This window comes from Myotis lucifugus, unplaced genomic scaffold (genome assembly GCF_000147115.1).
Source record: "Myotis lucifugus unplaced genomic scaffold, Myoluc2.0 scaffold_3, whole genome shotgun sequence".
NCBI classification, from domain to species: Eukaryota; Metazoa; Chordata; class Mammalia; order Chiroptera; family Vespertilionidae; genus Myotis; species Myotis lucifugus.
The window spans coordinates 16,596,260-16,617,067 of record NW_005871051.1 but is presented as its reverse complement, the minus strand read 5'-3'; the positions used below and the strand labels follow the sequence as shown (position 1 = coordinate 16,617,067).

The window sequence follows — 20,808 nt, the reverse complement described above, 5'->3', positions numbered from 1 at the left end:
CATTGGAGACCAAGGTACTAAAGTGACCTCATTTTCTTGACTGAAGGAGAAAATATTTTCTAATAAAAAAAGATTGACAAAGTAGGTGGCCCTTATTGCTCACATATTCATATACCTATGGATGAGAACACAGCGCCCGCTCTTACCCATATTCCCAAGCATGTGCACATGGGTCCCCACACTGGGAACAGCAATGAGAGGATCTGCTAATTAGCATCATGTTTACACATTTATTGTCAACTATAATTACTTGTTTATTAGAACAGAGTCTTTCCTGTTTATTGCAGTCATTATGGTCTGTGAGTAAGAGATAACGTTCTTGAATTTCACGAATATGTGTGAATTGCACAAATCTTGCAGCCTTAGCCAGGACCAACTCTCAATGAAAACGTTTAGAGAAGATAATCCTCAAGAAAGCATGGGATTTTATTTCAGTTAACAAGTAGTTATCCTGCCCAACAGAACTGCAAACAATCTCTTACCCAAGGAATTGGCCTTAGTTCCCACTAGTCCATGTTTCTCTTCCACAGTGTTAATGCCAGGCACTGTGCTAGGCAATTACTTGGTATGTGTGTTCTCAGTCCATTTTCACCACAACCTTCCAAGGGTCCTATCTTCTAGGTAAGGACACTAAGGCTCAGAGAGGTCAGGTGACTTGCATTAAGGGACATGCCTCGGATGCATACCCAGGCCTTTCTTACACAGCCCCTGCTTTGTTCATTCTGCACAAACACACTCACACACCCAACTCACATGCCATTCCCCACATGAGTGCATTGGAATGCTGGCTGGGCTAGTTTTTCTGGGCACATACCTGCAGGGGTGTCCATAAAGGGGATCTTCTGGGAGACAGGACCAGGAGCAGGAGGTGGAGGCTCAAGGTCATAAAAGGAGAGCAGAGGTAATAACAGCATGATAGGCAGGGCCACCGGTGATGGGAAGAGGTCATGTTTGCTGAGGAAGTTGAGAAGCTCAATGCTTACCTAGCTGGGGGTTTGGAAAACCAAAATTTATTTGTCTGGCTGTTGTGGATGGGGTTGGGCAAACAGAGCATTAAAAATCATTAGTTAGGTCCCTGATTATATTTAATCTTTTTTGCTTTTGCAGATGGTTGATGAGGGTGAGGGGCCAAGTTTGTGGCACATAAATGATCCCCAAGAAGGAGTAGGGGGTCGCCACCATCATAACGGGAATAGCCAACTGTGACTGAGTGGACTATGTGCCAGGCGCCATGTGAAAGGCTGTCCACAATTTTCTCATTTAGTCTTTGTGTCACTCTATGAGGTTGGTTCTATTTTGTTTGCAGGAAACAAGCACAGAGAGGTTAAGTGAAGTGGCCAGGTTCACACAACCATGAGCCATCCAATCAGGACTCCGTGTCCCACCCTATCTGCTGTAACAGACTCTGCGACACACCCACATACTAAGTACCTTTTACTATATGGACTCTGGTCAATGAGAATGCATCCTGGATTTCAAGAGGCAACTTTGTGTTTTCTTACATTTTTATATTGAAGTATTTGGTACTTACTTACACAGAGCAAAGTGCACAAATCTTAAGTGGGTAGCTTAATGGATTTTCACACAATTATATATTCATGTAATGGCTCTCTATAGCCATAACTATATGAATCTGAAAAGGTAGAAATGATAAACACTGCAGGAAATGTAGGTACAATTTTTTTTTAATCTCCAGGTAATATTACTCGGAGCATGTGATCCAGCATGCACATGGATGGTGTTATAGCCATCTTTTTATAATTCATAGATCTCAAGTCTTCCCCACTTTAGGGGGTTGTAAATTCAGATGCTCGGGGTGTATGAGGTACAAGGTGGCATAAACCAGGAGGCTATGGGGCTTTCGTTGTGTTTATATCCATTTCGCTTCACATCTCAGGCACAGGTAAACTTTTGTGCTTCCCACACAGGGAAACCCTGACATATCTTGTGAATTTCCCAAGGGAAGGAGGATACATAAGTTCAAGGTTTTATTATTGCTATGTATGTATCTAAAAATCAATATTTCTATCTGTCTGGCTATCAACCTACATGTGCACATTGGGTAGCCATTTCAAACAGGCTCTCTTTAAAGCCACATTGTATTAAGTGGGCTCTCTGTTAAAATGGGTTACGTGTGCATGGCTAAAGTTTGCAGGACGTATCAGCACACATGTGAACTGGAGGAGTTTGTGGTACAAATACAGATTACATTTCTATTTCGGATGATGTATGTATGTGTACACAGGCATTGTAGACAGCTAGAATTCTATGATTGGTCATATGTCACTGGGACAAGAGGATATGTTACCAAAGAGGGCAGAGCTTTTTCCCTGTGATGGACAAAAGCTCTCATGCTCTGGGACCAGATTGGGATGGACACATCAGAGGCACAGCCAGAGAAGCCTGGGGAATCTTCGGCTGAGACCACCTCCCCCTTTGTCCCAGCCTCACTCTGCGCAGGCAACTGCCCTCTCAGCACAATGGAAAAGCCGATTCTGTCTTTCATGTCCACTGCTTTATTTTAGGCTTTTTGAATATTTAATAATACCATTTGTCTTCCCAGAAAAAGAGCTCGGAGAAGCCTGCACAGTTATTGGTACAGGAGATGAGCAGCAGGGCTGTAGCTGAGATGGGGCAGGCTGGCCAGCCATTCCCTCCAGGAGCATCCCAAACTGCAAACTCCTACAGAGGGCTCTGGACTGAGGCTGTGCCAGGGAGAGGAGGCCACACAGGTGGCTTCAGGCACCAGTCAGCAGCCTTAGAGAGGAAGAGGAAGTGCTGAGCGGGCATCAAGTGACCAGAACATGAAGTGAGAAGGAAACCAGACACTTATTTTCTACCCACATATGCAGGTTTGGCTCAAATTCAGGTGAGTGCTGTGTATTTCAAAGACTGGAGAAGTTAGAATGACCCACATTGCTCTTCTGATCCCAAGCAGACATTTTATAGACCGGGAAACGGAGGCCCAGATTGTACCCAGTCCCTGAAGTCATACAGCTGATTAGGGGCCAAGCTGTTTCTATAACCCAAGACTCTGTTTCTTGGAATGGTTAAGTTATGCTGCAGTAATAAATAGCTCCACACTTCCTATTTCTTAACACGATAAAACACAATAAAAGTTTATTTTGCCCTTTCTCACCACCTAGTTCTGCCAGTCCACCCACCTGCTAGTGGGTCATTCCCTTACACGTTACCCTGTTTAGTTTCCTAATAGCACTTATCACCACATGGAATTAACTTACTTGTTTGCCCACTTATCTGTTTTCTACACGAGGATCTGAACTTTGTGAGAGCAAAGCCTTCATCTGATGCCTCCCCGTCACCAGGAATGGTCCTGACTCCAGTGGTGAACACATACGAATACCTTCTCTGCACCTTTTCCATGTCACTATCTTACCTCTTTTGGACACTGGTTTGGAACTTGCTTTTTACTCACTCATGTCTGGAGAAGAAGATCAACTCCTAGCAGGGGTGTGGCCACCCTGCTTCTGTGGTGCCTGATAACGGGAGGGTAGGATCCTGGCTTAGAAATTCATCTGAGCCAGTGTTCTCCACTGTGGAGCTCAAGTGCCACCAATTTATGTTTCAGAATCACCCAAGGAACTAGACTAGACAAAACAAAACAAAACACCAGTCCCATTCCAGACAAATAAGTCAGAATCTCTAGAGGTAAGAACCCACCCAGGAATCTTTTAATAAGCACCATGGCAACAGGCTTAAAAGAAGCTCTCCCAGGTCTAAGCTCAGCCCACCAATTACACACACCAAAATACTCATTTTTCCTGGTGAGCACTCACATTACACTTGCATTGTCTTGTGAATGATCAAATTCTGTTTGAGGTCAGAGTAGAGTACCTTGAGATGCAGAGAGCATGGGCACAGTGGCTGATGTAACCCGATCTCTGAAGGAACATCCCATCTCTTTTGCTGTATTATTTTCATTAGAAACAGGTCACTAGGTCCAGCCTACACTCAAACGGAGGGACTTACACAAGGGCATGAATACCAGGAGGTGGGGATCATTGAGAGCTCTTTTAGAAGCTGCCTGCTACACCTTAACCTGAATTTTGAACTATCTTTTCACATGGGACACAGTATGTCAGACAGATAATAACTGTATGAGGTACTGTATCTGGTACCTGAAATTTTAATTTAAAATTCAGTGTTGCATTCTAAGAACAGCATAGACTTTAGGTTGAGAGAAGCTTCAATGAGAATCTCAACTTTGGTGTTCACCAACTATATCACTTTAGACTTAGTTTCTCTGAGCTTGTTATATTTTTATCCAAAAATAATGTGGAAAATACCTACCACCTAAGTAGTTTTGAGGACCGAAAAATCACTTGCTTGAGGCACATGTAAAAATGCAGATTTCATGGTTGCTCCCCAAGAAAGTCTTATCCAGTAAACTTGGGGTGACTCCTTAAGAATTTTTAGTTTTAATAAGTGCCCAAGTGTTTCTAAGTACACATGAATAAGGTGTGTGGCTCAGTACATGGTAGCTATTAATAATTTGCATGAGAACAGTAATTCTGCAATTATCTATTACTTTTGTTGTTGTTAATCCTCACCTGAGGATATTTTTCCATTGATCTTTAGAGAGAGTGGAAGGGAGGGGGAGAGACACAGAGAGAGAAACATCAATGTGAGAGAGACACATCCATTGGTTGCCTCCAACACTTACCCTGACTTGGGCCAGGGATTGAGCCTGAAACCGAGGTATGTGCTCTTGACTGGAATCAAACCCATGACCCTTCAGTCTGCAGGCAATGTTCCATCCACTGAGTCAAGCCGGCTAGGGCTCTGTAATTATTTTTTAAAGAACTTTATGTTTGAAGAGAGTCAACTGCAATAGAATGGAGAGCAAAGCAAACTGTATTGAGGACTAGAAGATGTTTTAGCCTTTGTCTGACTCTTACTTTGCTGTAGGACCTTAGGTACAGAACTACCTAATCTTTCTGGCTCACTTTTCCCCCCAGCCCCTGTAAAACGCCTGCTAGCCTGAATACTGTCTGTCTGGTAAAGAAGAAGCAATAGCTGCTAGCATGGAATCCTTTTAGGGCTCCCCTGGTTGGGGAAACCAGTGCAATGGCCTCCATAATAATTCTTTTCAAAACTTTGTGTCTCTTTTCTTCCTGCAGACTATTCCTTGGTGGCTCTCATTCCTCTGCTGCTCTAATTCACATGACCCCAGCATCTCCGCATGTAATGAAATATATCTGAAAACAACCTCATTTAAAAGAATAAATCTATTAAGGAGCTGAGAACTTTCTGGCATGAAATGAAAAATATTGATTGCTTTTCACCTGTTAGCAGTAAAATCCCATCCAGTTAATTAACCTGCTCAGAGATAAAGTTTATTTCTGCCCTTCACCTTCAGCTCCAAATCTTTAAACCCATTAATACAAGTACCTGGTCAATGAATAAATCTCCCAGAGTGGTGTTCGGGGTCTTCTGTGATCTGGCTCCAGCCTAAGTTTCTGACTTCACTTCCAGCTACTTACCTTCAAGTACCTTCCACTCTAGTTGAATGGAAGAGCTAATGTATCCAGCATTCCCACTCCCACAAATACGCTTCCCTCCTCTGAATTCTACATATTTTAACTCAGTTCAGATGTTACTTATAGAAAAGGGCTTTCCTAGAGCTCTGGCATCTTAACTTTCCCCCTTCTCTCCTAACTGTTGCCCAGTTGTAAGCATTAATTACCACCTTATTCTAACACGCCCACAACTTTGAATATCTTTGTAGCATCTATTATTTTATACCTTCTATTATGCTTATGTAAACATTTATAGTACTAGACCTTTGAGGATGCAATTCCAATTTATTTTTGTGTCCCCCACATCTCCCAACACAATGCCTTGCCTATGATTAGTGTTCAGTAAATATTTTTTGAATGCTTAAATGGAGACTCATTGATTTAACATTTTCTTTATTGTGGCTTTTACTCTTGGGGCTCACAACCGCTATTTCATCAGCAGCACAAGGAGGCTCTAACTCAGTGAAGTGCTTTTCAGGATTTACATTATATTTAAAACAGAACTCTCAAGCCCAGTGGTTCTCAACCTTGGCTGCACATTAGAATCACCTGGGAATCTTTTGAAAATCCTGATTTCTGGGCCTCACCCTCTGGAAATTCTGTTTCTTTGTTACTGGGGTGGGGCCACAACATTAGTAACAAAGAAACAGAATATCCGGAGGATGAGGCCCAGAAATCAGGATTTTAAAAAGATTCCCAGGTGACTCTAAAGTGCAGCCAAGATTGAGAACCACTGCTCAAGCCTTTCAGTCTTTCTGAAGACTGTCCTGTGGTTGCTTCCCATCCTTAGCAGCTTTCTGTTTCTAGAAATCCTGATTTCAGTGGGAGGGGCGGGAAAGAGTCTTCTTGTGGATAATGCCCCTTTCTATGACTCTGAATACAGACTTCATATGGCTTTCTATCTCCTGTCCCAGTTTACTTGCATGCCACATTTGGAGCTAGCATTTACCAGCACAAAAACAGATAGTTGATTTTAGGTGAAACAGACATTCCATCATGTATGAGAGCCCTCACATGTATGTGTCTAACTTGAAGGGGAGAAATATGGTAGCTTCACTAAACAAAAAGGCCATTCATTCATTCATTCATTCAGTATTCATTTTCTTAGTCACCCACCAGACTCTAGGTGCTATATGATGTGCTGATGATACAAATACAAATACTGGTTCCTGCCTTTGAGGAGCTCTGACTCTTGTAAAGGGAGATGAATGTATGATGAGACCATTATTATACAGTGTGATTTGCACAATGACAGAGGCAGGCACAGGGTGATGTGGAGCCCAGAGAATTTGCTTTGAGAACAGACGGATTTTTTTTAAACAAAGAAATGAATTTTACAGCACAGTGGTCATGTGCAGATATCAATAATATACACATTATTTTGTACTTATTAATAGCATCAGCATCATCTTCAAATCCCTCACTCTGGGCCAGGTCTCCACTGCCTTGGTGGGTACTGAAGCATGATTCAAACAAGCAGCCACACAGGCTTAACCAAGACCTAGACTTAGATCCTTGCTCCTCAGAGCTTGTAAGAATGAATCATTCAAGGAGATGGCAGCAAAGGGGGTAATTTTCTCTTGATTCATAGGGCTGAACTTCATGCCAATGATATTTTGGTGCAGAGATTTTGAATGCTATTCTGTCTATGGCTCCACCATTTCTAAAGACATTGCTACAGCTGTGTGGATGACTCATTGGGATAGTTTGTGCAAGTCTATGGCCCTGAAGCTGTGTGTGTGTGTGTGTGTGTGTGTGTGTGTGTGTGTGAGAGAGAGAGAGAGAGAGAGAGAGAGAGAGAGAGAGAGAGACCTCTAAGGAGAGGCAAGAAAGCAATGCTGCAAACATTGAGCATTTGTATAGACCACTTTAAGTTTTCTTTTTCTTGCTCTTCACATTTGGGGACTAATTTTCTACTTTTCTGCTCACTAAGAACTTTTTGAGGAAAATGGAGTAGGGTGACATGAGTCAGATAAAGAATAAGAAAAGAAATTTCAAATCCATTTCAAATTACCTTTTGTCAGTGGCTCAGTGAAAGGCTGGAGATATTGGTTAAGATGAGGCTGTCACATTACTTTAGATTCGTATGCTCCACAATTGAAAGAGGTCTATGGCTTGGAGTAATTAATGATGACTCTGGTGATAGAGGTGGTGGTCATAATCCATTCAACAAATATGTATTGAGCACCTACTACATGCCACCACTGACCTAGACACCTGGGATCGAAATGGACTCCCCTTAATAAATCTCTGCCATTGGGGCTTAAATTCCAGAAGAAACTGGCAAAATGGTGCTAGCATTCCCCTTCTTGTTTGAACTATTTCCTTCTCATAAGTTCCTAGTCATGACGGCTTGTTCTCCATTAAGTGCCAGTATCGGCTCGAGAATCATAAAACTTTATCTCTTCCAAAGCTTGAAGATTGTTATCTGCTTAAAATGTTTATATGAGCAGAGAAATGGACTCCGGTTCAGATGTAGAAGTCTGTGTATGTGCGTTGAGGGGTGGGTGGGGGCGGTGATAGTGTACAGTGGGAAGAAATTCTACTGCCCTACTCTCCACTGATACTTTCCAGCTGGGGGAAAATACATGTTAATACCCGAATTGCTCCCCTCCAGCCCACTTGCCTTTCCCCCTCTGCCTCCACTTTGCTCCCTCCTCCCTTCCTTTCTAAATCCCTCCCTCTCCTCCTTCCTTCCCTTTCCTTTGGTCCCTCCCCACTCCCTTCCCTCACTCAGTTCTTCTCCTCTCTGGCTCCCTTTCTCTCTAGCCTTTTCCCCTCTCCTCCTCTTTCCCTCCTCCATTCCTCCGCGTCTGCGCCAGGCCCCCACCTGCAGGGCGTGCGGGGTCTGGGTGGGAGCTGTCCACTCGCCCCGGGTGCTGAATGCAGCAGCGGCGGGCGCGGCGGCGGCAGAGATAACTGGGAGGTTTCTTCGCTCCAAGAACACTGTTTCCAGTCCTCAGACAGTCAACTCACAGCCCACGCCACCTCTCCTCCAGCACCACCCCTTTGGGACCTGAGCCAAGGGGGCAGCGGTCGAGGCGGCGGGTGCTGAGCAACGGCGGAAGACGAGACAACACCTGGCAGCAGCCTGGAATCTGATTTGCTTCCTCTCCCCTTTTAGAGGAGATATATTTATATACGGTTTTGGGGAGTCGCGAGAACCGAGCCGGGGCCAAGTGCGGACTACATCCCACCTGGGCCACACTGCTTCGATTCCCTCTCCCCACCTTCAACCGGCACCGCAAACCAGCCTTACCTCGTTGCATCTGCGGAGAGAGGTAGCAACAGCGAGCCCAGCCAGCCAGAGGCGGTGGCGAGGAGGGAGTGGCGGCGTGGGGGCTGGGGGCGAAGAGAGCCGGCGAGGCCGCCCTTGGTGGGGGTAGCGGGGGCAGAGCTGCGGCGAGGACCCCGCAGCCGCCCTCCTTCGCTCCCACCCCTCCAGGAGCACTCTTTCCGATTATTTGAGAACCGAATTATTCCTCTTCCACTAGTACCATCTCATTTTTTATTACCTCCCTTCCCCGCTCCTCAGCCTCCCCCACCCTACGCCGGCCTCGCCTCTGGTTGCATGGCAGCGCTGCCCCGGCGCGGGGGCTCAGGGCCAGCCCCCCGGGAAGGAGGAGGATCATGAAGCCTGGAGTCGCAGCCACGCCGGACCGCGAGAGGCAGCCAGAGGAGCCCCCGCCCCGGAGACACCCAGACGCCGACCAGCAGTCGCCACCGCCTTCGCAGCAGCCTCGCCGGCCGCGGGCAGACCCGGAGCCAGACCAAGGGGGCGACCACCGTCCAGCGGAGGACGAGGAGGAGAACGCGAGGCCACACACCCGCCCGGACCTGCCCTTCTCCAGGCCCTCGCCCCTCGCCGGAAGGGACCTTTGATGGAGCCCAGGGGAGGGGTCCGAGGATTTACAGACTGTCGCAGGGTGGGCTAAAGGCTGAGGTCATGTAACTACTTCCTTCTGTCCCTTTTTACACACCCCTCCTCTCTACCCCCTTTCTCTGCTCCACTGCCTCCCGCCCCCCTCCCCCCATACACACCCTTCTTCCAGGAAGAAGGCGCTTTGCAAGGGTTAAAAGATCTTTTCTTTCTCCTTCCTCGGTCCTTTATTTCCCCACCTTTATTCTCCCGATTAGCTTTCCCTTTTTTGTGCAGCCCTTCGGCTGCAGAGGCAAAGCACAAGACCCTTGGCCAAGTTCACCTGTGATCCCTTCCCCCCATCCAACTGCTCTCTTAAAAGCAACACCGGTGCTTCTGGGGTTAATTGCCCCAGTTTTCTGCCCAGGAGAATTAAAACTTGTCCCCACCCCCTCTCCTTCCTACCTTATCTCCCCTTCCCCCCGCCCCCCCCCCCAATCTCTGGCTACCTGAAGAAATAATCTTTTCCCTCTCACACATACAGTCCTCAATTCTTCATTGAGCTAGTTTGCCCTAATCCCAGCTCAGTCCACTCCAAATTTGATTTATAATCTTCTCCACCTTTTTATATACAAGAAGAAAGGTTGCCCATTGTCTATGAATTTGAGAACAACCCAATAATCCTCTCCTGGGGAACTTTCTAACAATTAGACCTACATCTCAAGGCCCTAACAGACTATCCTCAACATTTCTTTTATCCCCCTTCCTCTACCAGTGCCCCCAGGTCAAAGGCAGAAAGGAGGCAGCCTGAGCAAAGCCTAAGGTTGGGGTGAGGTGGGGTGGAAGCAAGAGAAGCTTTTATTGTTGGGCTTTCCAGGTAAAGTTCAGAATCAGTGACTTGCAGTCTTCAGTCCTGGGGGTAATTTATTTGCTACTTGGAGGAACCAGTGAGAAAGCAGACTCCCGCATAACACAGATACTCTGTGGACCCCTCAAAACCATCCTATCTTCTGCAAAGACTTCAGCTGCCCCTCCCGGGCTCTCTGCTTCCACTGGGCACATGCTGATGCCCCTGAGTGGGCTGCTTTGGTGGTGGTGCTGCTGCTACTGCTGTGCCTGGTACCGCTTTGGACTGTGCACCCCAGCTCCCCAGATGTTGCGCCACCAGGGTCTCCTCAAGTGCCGCTGCCGCATGCTCTTCAATGACCTGAAGGTTTTCCTACTTCGGCGCCCCCCTCCAGCACCCCTGCCCATGCACGGAGACCCCCAGCCCCCAGGTTTGACCGCCAACAACAATACCCTTCCGGCTCTGGGTGCCGGGGGGTGGGCAGGCTGGAGGGGCCCTCGAGAAGGGGTGGGCAGGGAGACCCCTCCTCTGCCACCTCCACCACCTTTGCCACCTTCTTCTGTGGAAGATGACTGGGGTGTCCCAGCCACGGAGCCACCTGCCTCACTGCTCAGCAGTGCCTCCTCAAATGACTTCTGTAAGGGGAAGGCTGAGGACTGCTACTCACTGGGCAGCAGCCTGGACAGTGGCATGAGGACCCCGCTGTGCCGCATCTGCTTCCAGGGGCCAGAACAGGTAAGGCCATTTCCTCCTTTTCCTGCTTCCTTGTAGTGTCTTCAGATCTCGCAGATTGCTACTCGCCTACTTGCTCTGGGGAACCATTATGTTGTGTCTAATGTGAGGACTGTAAGTTTTAAGACTCTCAATGATGTTCTTTTGGTTAAGTTTGCCCCAAGAGGGTCTGGTTCCTGGTGGAGCCTGTTTGGTGGCTCGGTTGTATCCCAGTGTTTGCATGTTCCTTCCAATGCTAGTATCTTCAGTTCCATGTGAAAATTCCATAAGTGTCCTCAAAATAGAAGATCCAGAAGTCAGGAGCAATGAAATGAAGGAACTCGGTGGTCCGTTCACACTTGTCGTGAAGATGTCCTTTTGTCTGATTTATTGTGAGTGGCATTTTCCCCAGCTCATCTTCAGTCCCAGATTCAAACTTCTTCCCTCCATGAAAGTGAGCAGCGATCTTGTCCACTTTCCCTATTCTTATAGACCAAAACCCAACGAGCCTGTGCCTGTTCCTTCATTTTCATGTAGAGACTGTCCCCTCCCATATTACATTTCCTTCTCAGCAGTGTGTTTTAGTCACTGCAGAGAAAATGGAGAAGGATTCTAGGTCCAAGAAGACTGCAGTTTGCTAAGACACTTCTTGGCAGACTTGTGTTTCCTAGGTTGAAAGCAGGTAGGTAAGTGGGATGAGAGTGAATTTAAGGGAAATAGAGAGACTAATAGAGAATCTTGTTGTACCTAGTCCTCTCCTCAGGCCTGAAGCACATAAACTGAGATTGTCCCTTCCACTCTCCCCATCCAGGATAGAGAATGGCAAGTACCTCACAGACCAGAGTCTTCCCAAGTCTGAGAGTTTTCACTGCCCCATTCATTCAGATTTTCACAGACATACTTACCCCACCCCTTTGAGCTCCACTTTCAATCTAGTGTCTGCAATGCTGGATAGCATGTGCACATTCTTCCAGAGTCATATTGTGGCAGCTCTTTCCACAGAATCCCAGATCTGAACATCAGATCTAGTCAGTCATTCTGGGGAAAGAATACGCACTTGGGCCCTGGGCAGGGTTATGTGATCACATCAGCCACTTCTTTGTGGATTTCCTGGAAGTGGAGGGAAGACTTCTAGGTGCTCTCTGAACAAATGGCAGTGCACTGGGATGCCATGTTGGTGTCCCGAGTAGTCCTGGTTCTTGTTGGGGGCTTGCTCTGTAAGAGGCAGGCTTGGCTGACATTTTCATTCATTTTATCTCTGCTCTGAATGGGGAAAGCACTTCATGGACAGATGATGACTGAGGCCACACCCTGGGCATTATGAGGGAAGGAGTTATAGACATCCAGATGAATACATATCTCTGAGAGTTTGAGGGCTGGATTCCTTCTTCTTGTGATGAGGATTGCCTGAAGTCCCAAATAAAGTACCGCCCAGAGTTGAGGACTTCAGTTAGGGGAGAAGGTCCAGGGTCCCTGCTCCATGCCCTTTTCCCAGCCCTCCGCATCACCTCCAGTGCTGGGTCTCCAGCAGAGACACAAGGCAGAGTGGCTTGGCTGAGAGCAAGAGGGAACCTCACTTTGGGGACCACCTGGTCAGGATCTTGCCCGAATCAGGAGCCTCATCCATTCCCAGACAAGGAATTACTTAGTTTCTTAAGTTCTTAAGCTATTTCTTTCTTCTCCCATATGGGCTGGCTCAGGGCTGGATGTCACAGGGGCTGCTGGGAGTGTGGCTTCTGGTAAGAGTACCCTAGTCCATAGAGAACAGCATGACTTGGAGACTATTTGATGGGTGTGTGCAGTCCAAATAGCTTTATCTCACTGGGTTCTTTTTCCACTTCTGTGATTTCAAGACACCTTTTTCTGCTTCCCCTCCTTTTCTCATACTTGTTGAGAAGACCCAGGAGATAATGAGCATGAAAATGCCTTGAAAGGGATTAATTAATAATTGCATGTATTTTGATCATGAAAAAGCGTATTTTGTTGAGAAAAGAAAAAGAATGACATCATTAAGCATATTGTGAAACACTTTGTGTGCTACAGGGTTGGGTCAGAGATTACAAGATTTTCTTTCTCACTTATTATTCTCATGATGTGTCATGAAGAAAGCATTGACAAAAAAGCTAACAACACTGAGAGAGGAATGGGCTCTGTTATTATGTGGGAGAAACAGGATATTTTGACAGCATTAAGACTGGATCAAATCAAGTATTTCCTGTATATTATCATTACATTTTGGGATTTGCTTTATCTGTGCAGGAGCCAGGAGATTAGAATGAGAACATGTTATAGAAGTATTAAAAGCAATGTAGCTTAGATGTGGGGAAGGCATTTCCCCACTTTTTCTTCATTTTCCCCCACAGCATTTCAATAAGGAAGGGAGACAAAAGAGGGAGGAGATAGGGAAAACTTTCTAGAGAAGGGAGAGGGAGAGTGAGGGTGGAGAGAGAAGCTGAGCTTTTATTTCAGTATCTTAGTTTCTTTCTGCTCAGGAAGAGAGCTGTCCAGCATTTGTCCACATGTGACCCTGAAAGGCGTGCAGACAGACTGTAATCTCAGGGCTGAATGTCTTGGTCTTTTCCCTGCAGCCAAACAAAGGGACCGAACAGCTCCCCAGTCATCTGCCACTACTCCAAGGGCTAAAAGACTGCCAAACACGAAGATGTGGTCTCTTCCTGCCAATATGTGGTGAGGGACAACTGAAAGATCCAGCTAGTGTCACATATTTATACAGGATTTCGCATCACTCATTCATAAATGCATTTAACACACATGGACTGAGCTTCTACAGTGTGCCAGATGCTGTTCTAGGCACTGAGTATCCAGGAATAGACAAAACAGTTGAGATCTCTGCTCTCCTGAATTTGACAGTCTAGTGGAGATACAGAAATTGACAAATAAACTACTAGATAAATCAAGTGATTTCGGATGGTGTTGACTGCCTTGATAAAAGTAAAACAGGAAAATGAGTTAGACAAGAATGAAAAGGGGGGGCCTTGGGAAAGATGCAGCTGCATTAGATACAGTGTTCAGGAACAGCCTTCCTAAGAAGGTGCCCTCTGAGCTGACACCTACATGGTGAGGAGGATCCCCTGATGGAAAACCATTTCAGGTAGGGGGAACAGCAGGTTTAAAGGCCTCAGTGTGAATAAGCTGAGCATGTTTGAGAAACAGGAGGAGGGCGATGAGCAGGTGTGAACAAATGCTTTGAGAGACAACTTGGCTTCACCCTAGAAAACTGACCAAGTACCCACTCTCCTCCTTTCAGCCATTCATTCAGGTTGGATCAGGGTCAAGGTCCATGAGAGTGTAAGACAAGAGCCCAGTCACCAACCCTTCGCTCTCCATTTCTAGTTCACTTTGAGGGACAGTGAAGCCTGGTGGGTTAGCAGAGGTCTCTGAAGCCAGATGGTCCTAGCTCAAGGTCTGAACAAATTGTATAGCCTCTCTGTGCCTTGGGTCCTCATTTTTTTAAGTTGGGATAATGATGATCATCCCCAATATACAAGGTCATTGAGCATCAGTGCTGTTACAGTGTGTTGTTGTTGTTGTCTCAAATGCAAGGGAATGCTCCTCCTGCCTCGTTTAAAAGGAAAAATGTGCCCTGGCTCCCAGTCTGGCAGGAGGAGCGCTATAGTCGTGGTCTGGCTGTGTTAGTGGGTTGTTTTTTGTGCACTCAGAATGGTCTAGGGCAGGGGTGGGCAAACTTTTTGACTTGAGGGCCACAATGGGTTCTTAAACTGGACCGGAGGGCCAGAACAAAAGCATGGATGGAGTGTTTGTGTGAACTAATATAAATTCAAAGTAAACATCATTACATAAAAGGGTACGGTCTTTTTTTTTTTTTTTTTTTTTTTTTAGTTTTATTTATTTCAAACGGGCCGGATCCGGCCCGCGGGCCGTAGTTTGCCCACGGCTGGTCTAGGGGCACAGTGCTGCTCCTCTGCTTCCACCATCACAAGTATTAAGTGCCCACCTATGCCTGCTGCTCTGCTGAGCGAAGTGTAAAGACACATGGCCCATGTGGCCCTGCCCTCTGGGAGTTGCACAATCTAACCCAGACATCACGGAGGCTGATAGAGATCAAGAACACACAGACAGCAAGTCGAAGTGAATTGCAGTAATATCGGCTACAAGAAAGGGATGTATGTTTAAAGGCGGCTAGCGTGTGGGGTGCCTTTGCCATGAGGCAAGTGGGAGAATTTGCTACTTTTTCTCTAATTAGTCAGAGAGGGCTTCTTTAGTGTGGCTGCTGAATACCAAATGAGATGAAATAGACTTAGACTGAGTTTAGAAAGCTAGAAGCAGCCTGGCTGTGTTGCTCAGTGGTTTAGTGTTGACCCATGCACCAAGAGGTCACCAGTTCGATTCCCAGTCAGGGCTCATGGATGGGTTGTGGGTTTGATCCCCAGTGAGGGGTGGGCAGGAGGCAGTGGATCAATGTTGATGTTTCTCTCTCATCAATGTTTCTCTCTCTCTCTCCCTCTCTCTCTCTCTCTCTTTCTCTTCCTTTCTCTCTCTCTCTCAATTCAAAAAAAAAAAACATATAAAAAAAGAAAGAAAGCTAGAAGCATAAGAGATGTGAGACACATGGGTATCTCGACAAAGAGGTAAAACCAGCTCCTAGGCTGGGCCAGCAGTGGAGCACTTGGAGGTGGGTACAGAAATCAAACCCATCATGGTAGTGGTGGTGGCAGGATACCTGCAATGGAAATCAGGAAATGAGTCTGGAAGAGATTAATAGGCTTCATCTACCTCTTCCTCTTCCTGGGGTCGACCTCTCTGGAGCTCTGCATTCAGAAGGGGCAAGAGTAGTGTGGAATATTCTAGTCCAGTGATGGCGAACCTATGACACGCATGTCAGAGGTGACACGTGAACTCATTTTTTTGGTTGATTTTTCTTTGTTAAATGGCATTTAAATATATAAAATAAATATCAAAAATATAAGTCTTTGTTTTCCTATGGTTGCAAATATCAAAAAATTTCTATATGTGACACGGCACCAGAGTTAAGTTAGGGATTTTCAAAATGCTGACACGCCGAGCTCAAAAGGTTCGCCATCACTGTTCTAGTCCAGTGGTTCTCAACCTTCTGGCCCTTTAAATACAGTTCCTCATGTTGTGACCCAACCATAAAATTATTTTCGTTGCTACTTCATAACTGTAATGTTGCTACTGTTATGAATCATAATGTAAATATCTGATATGCAGGATGGTCTTAGGCGACCTCTGGGAAAGGGTCGTTCGACCGCCAAAGGGGTCTCGACCCACAGGTTGAGAACCGCTGTTCTAGTCAGTGTTTGGGGTTCTTGGGGAATAAGAGAAGGGCTTTGGAGGCCCCAAGATGCAATGAGAACCCTGTGACTGGAGATCAAGTAGAGCATTTTAGAAGACAGCCAAATGGTACATTATTTTCTTAGCACTATGGTTCAATTTTGCATTTCTGTGTGTGATTATTTAATTAGTATCTGTCTCCACAAATAACACACCCATCCCTAACATTCATGGACCCTCAGGTAAGAGTATAAATAGAGGCTCACATGGCATAGGCCAATATACTTAAACATAATAAATCCAGCAAACTAAATGCATCTTATCCTCCTATCCTGACAAATATACCTGCAAAACATTCTGGAAAACAACTGTTAGATTCCTCTTAATTCTGTGCCAGCCAAGTGGGGATATCTGGCCCTTAGACTACACGCCATTCTGACTCTCTTCCCACTGGTGGCTCCATGATGAGCCTTGGACACATGCATGTGGACACTCCAGCTGGTCATCCAAGCTCTCTGCATGCCACCACCAGACAGCTGCCCTTTGACTTCCTCCTGTTTAACTGAAGAAAAGAAGCCTGAAGATTCTGGGAGCAAACTCACAACAGAAATCACAGGGTCCCAGGTAATCAGAGCATGTTCTAGAAGAGGGGCATGTCTCCCTGACCCTGCAGACTCCTCACCCTCTTGGAAGGGTGCAGCTGAAGAAGGGCCAAAGTGGGGTCCTGGGTCTAAGGAAGGCAATGCAGAGGGACTAAGATCCCTGGAAGCAGCAACTTGTGTATTTACTCATCATTGGGTCATCAGCTCCCAATCCAGTGGCTGGCACTTGCTTTATACTCTAAAATATTTGTTGAATGAATGAGCCTCTAGAGCAGCAGTTCTCAACCTGTGGGCTGTGACCCCTTTGGGGTTCGAACGACCCTTTCACAGGGGTTGCCTAAGACCATCGGAAAACACATATATTATTACATATTGTTTTTGTGATTAATCACTATGCTTTAATTATGTTCAATTTGTAACAATGAAATTGGGGGTCACCACAACATGAGGAACTGTATTAAAGGGTCGTGGCATTAGGAAGGTTGAGAACCACTGCTCTAGAGCTTATCCAGCAGGCAGCTCCACAGGTAGGGGAACTGGGGAGAAGAGAGTACAAAAGAGAGAAGTATTCACTGGAATTAAATGATGGAAGTGTGCTGGGTAGAAGAGGGGGCAGATCTTCTCTGTGGGATCACAGAAGGCATTGCCTTGGCCAGTGATGGAATCTCCAGAGACACTAATTTGGACTTTGATGCTGTCCCAAGAGAGTACAGGCTGCTTTAGACGGGGATTCAAATGGGTGACTGGGACTAGTGATCATCAAGATCCCTTCTGAGCATCAAGATCCCTTCTGAGCTTGAGAGTTGTGTTCATTACAATGACATTGCTTGAGGGTCTAGAGATATTTTTAATTCAAGCAGAAAGATGTGAGCCTGCACCCCTTTCCAATTTAAGGGGTCGTGTTATCCCAGTGTATATATATCTTCAGCAACGATCTCAGCGAATAGTCTCCATCCTGCATTCATAGAAATCCCAATTTGTTGGCAATCACGTGATTGCTACAATCACGAATTGACACCATGCACATACCATAGTAGGAGAGCTGCTAGCATTTCATGAACAATAAGCAACAAATACCATCATGGACCTAAGGATGCAGAACCAGAAAAGGGGAAGCTCAGTTACCCCACCCCCAGAGTCGTAAGTGGGCTGTTTTCACTTTCCCATCTGGGTTTTTCCATTGTATTTTTTCAGTGCCAACTTTAGCCAGTCCTGGTCCTATTTAATCTGGAAGCTCCAAGGACACTTTCCTTGCTCATCAGTGCTCTAAGTCTTTATTGGGAATGTTCAAACTCCACCATTGGGTCCCTGGCTATTTCCCAGATTTAGCTATCTGTTACTGCACACACAAACACACAAATAAAGCATTGAGTGCATCTGTCTCTCTCCCACAGACCGAATTAGGGATTGGAGTAGGAGAGACACCTGGTGTCTTGACAGTTGTGTAGTGATTCTCACCTCAGTTGTCAGTAGATCCTCTAAAAGTGTGCACTTAGGGGTAATCCTTCTTCACTTGCCAGCCTGCATCTCCTTGTGGTGGGTTGGCTAATTTATTGGGGGTGGCTTCTAGCTGAGTGCCCCATACAGAGTTACTTAATAAAGCTGGTAGGACAGGAGGGAAATACGCATTTCAAAACAGCCTTGGAGAAGAAAGGAGAGATACTGGAAATTCTCTCTCTCTCTCTCTCTCTCTCTCTCTCTCTCTCTCTCTCTCTCTCTCCCTTCTCTCTTTCCCAGCTGGTATGTTGGAGAAGCCCAGTTGTGGCCTGTGATTTGGGGGAGGGAGAGTAGTTCGAGAGGGAAAGGATACTAGAAGAAGTATGTGGGAATGAGCGAGCTGCTTCTTATTTGCTGGGAAGGAAGCCAAGTTGGAAGGGAGCCCGGATGTAAAGGAGCTGGTCAGTGGATACTGTGGGGCCTGAGCTGCACACCATTCCCCTCTGAGATGTATCATATGTAAGCTAGAGTCTACATGTGCAATTATGTTTAGTACACATGTGATACCTCCCTCTGCATATGTGAAAAGTAAAAGTGGGTGCACATGGAATTGGCTGCCTCGTAAAAAATAGGCAAAATTGAATAAGTTACAATTTGAATTTCAGGTAGATGAAAACTGTCAGAAAAAAAAATGGGGGTTCTGCAAATATGAGCTCTGTTCCACTCCATGTGATCTAAACCCACAAGGGGGACTCATGGGCCCCAGTCCTGGACCCAGCTCATCCAAAAGAGGCCTTTTGAAGCCACCGTAGCAGCTAACATAGGGCTCTACATACAGGAGGGGTCAGTACTTATTGATCCCTTCCTCTCCCTCCTGCCACATGTTCATTCCAGACTAATAGTGCTGTATTTGGTCCCTAGTGTACACATGGTGGAAGGTACGTTTGTGTGTGTGCACACGTGTGTGTGTGTATAAATTAAAGTGCCAGGTGTAGGCACTCTAATTTATACACACCCTTCTACCCTGTCCAGCCTCGGGTTCTGATTCTATAAGGATGAATAGTGATGATTCTTGTCCTAACAATGATAGTGACCATTACCCTGGCTGGAGACCACTGGCCAGCAGCAGAGCTTTTCTCATTCTATTGCCTGGTAATGGGAAGAACAAAGGCTTTGAAGTCAGAAAGATATGGATTTAAATCCCAATTGGGGCCCTTCCCAACTGGGTGATCTCGGGCAACTTAGATTTCCTTGTTTACAAAGCAGGAATAAAATTCTGAGCTTGAACACTTGTCCTAAGGCATGGACATGATTTATGAAAGTTCGAGGCACAGAGAAGCTGTTCATTTAATGGGAGTGATATTTACCCCATTCTGTAAGTGTGGTTCAGAGGCTGCAGTAGGGCCCCTAGATCACACTGCTGCCTCTCCTACTCCCCTCTCTTATGAAAGCATTAAAAAAATCAGACGCTGTAAGGCTGTGCTTCGACCACAGCGAGCCCCAGGCTGTGTTTGTGCCTGACATCGGGGATGCACACTTAGAGCCAGTGCCTCTGTTCAGCAGTCTGTTGCCTCTGTACTAATGACTCAGCGGAGCCTGCCTGGGTCCCTCATTCCCAACATAGTTAGGTGTCTTTATCCCCAGCACCACCACATTCCTGAAAGATCTTTATTAAATAGCACTCTCTTCCGGGTATGAACTGTGCAGAAAGACATTTTCCTGGGCTCTGAGTCCCTGGGGGCAGTAGCAGACCATGCACTCAGAGGAACATGTAGGGGAAGTGGCAGAAAAAACACACACCGCTTGCTCAAAATGTGACAGCAAGATGTTTGCATTCAGGTTCATCCCTAGACTAGTGTTTTGGAAAGCCTGGGGTGGGATGGCTACCCCAGACAGACGTGATATTAAATAACATTGATCATCAAGTGAGAACATTGTTCTTTTCGGTTTGCTCTCATGCCTTATGATTATGTCCAGGATTTTAAAAAAAATCTCATTAGAGTGATAATATGTCTTTAACACCTTTCTAACACTTGTCAGCCTCCTTTGTAAACAAAGAGAGAAGGCGCCAGGCTTGGAGCCTTTGGGTGCACAGTAATATCTAGCTGGAATCTGTTAATCTTGTTTTGTTTGTATTTGTGTGTGTCTGTTCTTTTCAAAAAATGAATAGACTTTACTTTTTAAAAAAAAGCAGTTTTAGGTTCGAAGCGAAACTGAGCTGAAAGTATAGAGTTTCCATATACTCACCTGCCCCCCAGTCCTCCCACCTCCTCCCCAACTATCAACATCCCACACCAGAGTGGTGCATTTGCTACAGCGGATGAACCAACATTGACACATTATCACCCAAAGTCCATAGTTTACTTTGGGGTTCACTCTTGGTGTTGCGTATTCTAAGGGTTCAGATAAATGCATCATAGCATGGATCAAACATTGTAGTATCAGACAGAGTAGTGTCACTGCCCTAAGAACCCACCCATTCATCCCTCTGCTCTGACCTAGAACTCTTGGCAATACTGCCTGGCCTTTTCCAGACTG

General features: G+C 46.0%; 1 protein-coding gene across 1 annotated transcript in view; it reads left to right on the top strand.

Moving 5' to 3' along the window:
• Positions 1–10,286: 10,286 nt before the first annotated feature.
• The window catches only part of MARCH4 (membrane associated ring-CH-type finger 4), a 73,088-nt gene continuing 62,566 nt past the window's right edge, over positions 10,287–20,808 (top strand). Inside the window, exon 1 of the mRNA XM_006082496.3 lies at positions 10,287–10,981. Within this exon, the coding sequence (XP_006082558.1) occupies positions 10,460–10,981 (522 nt within the window). The 5' untranslated portion in view covers positions 10,287–10,459. The remainder of the gene's footprint in view (positions 10,982–20,808) is intronic.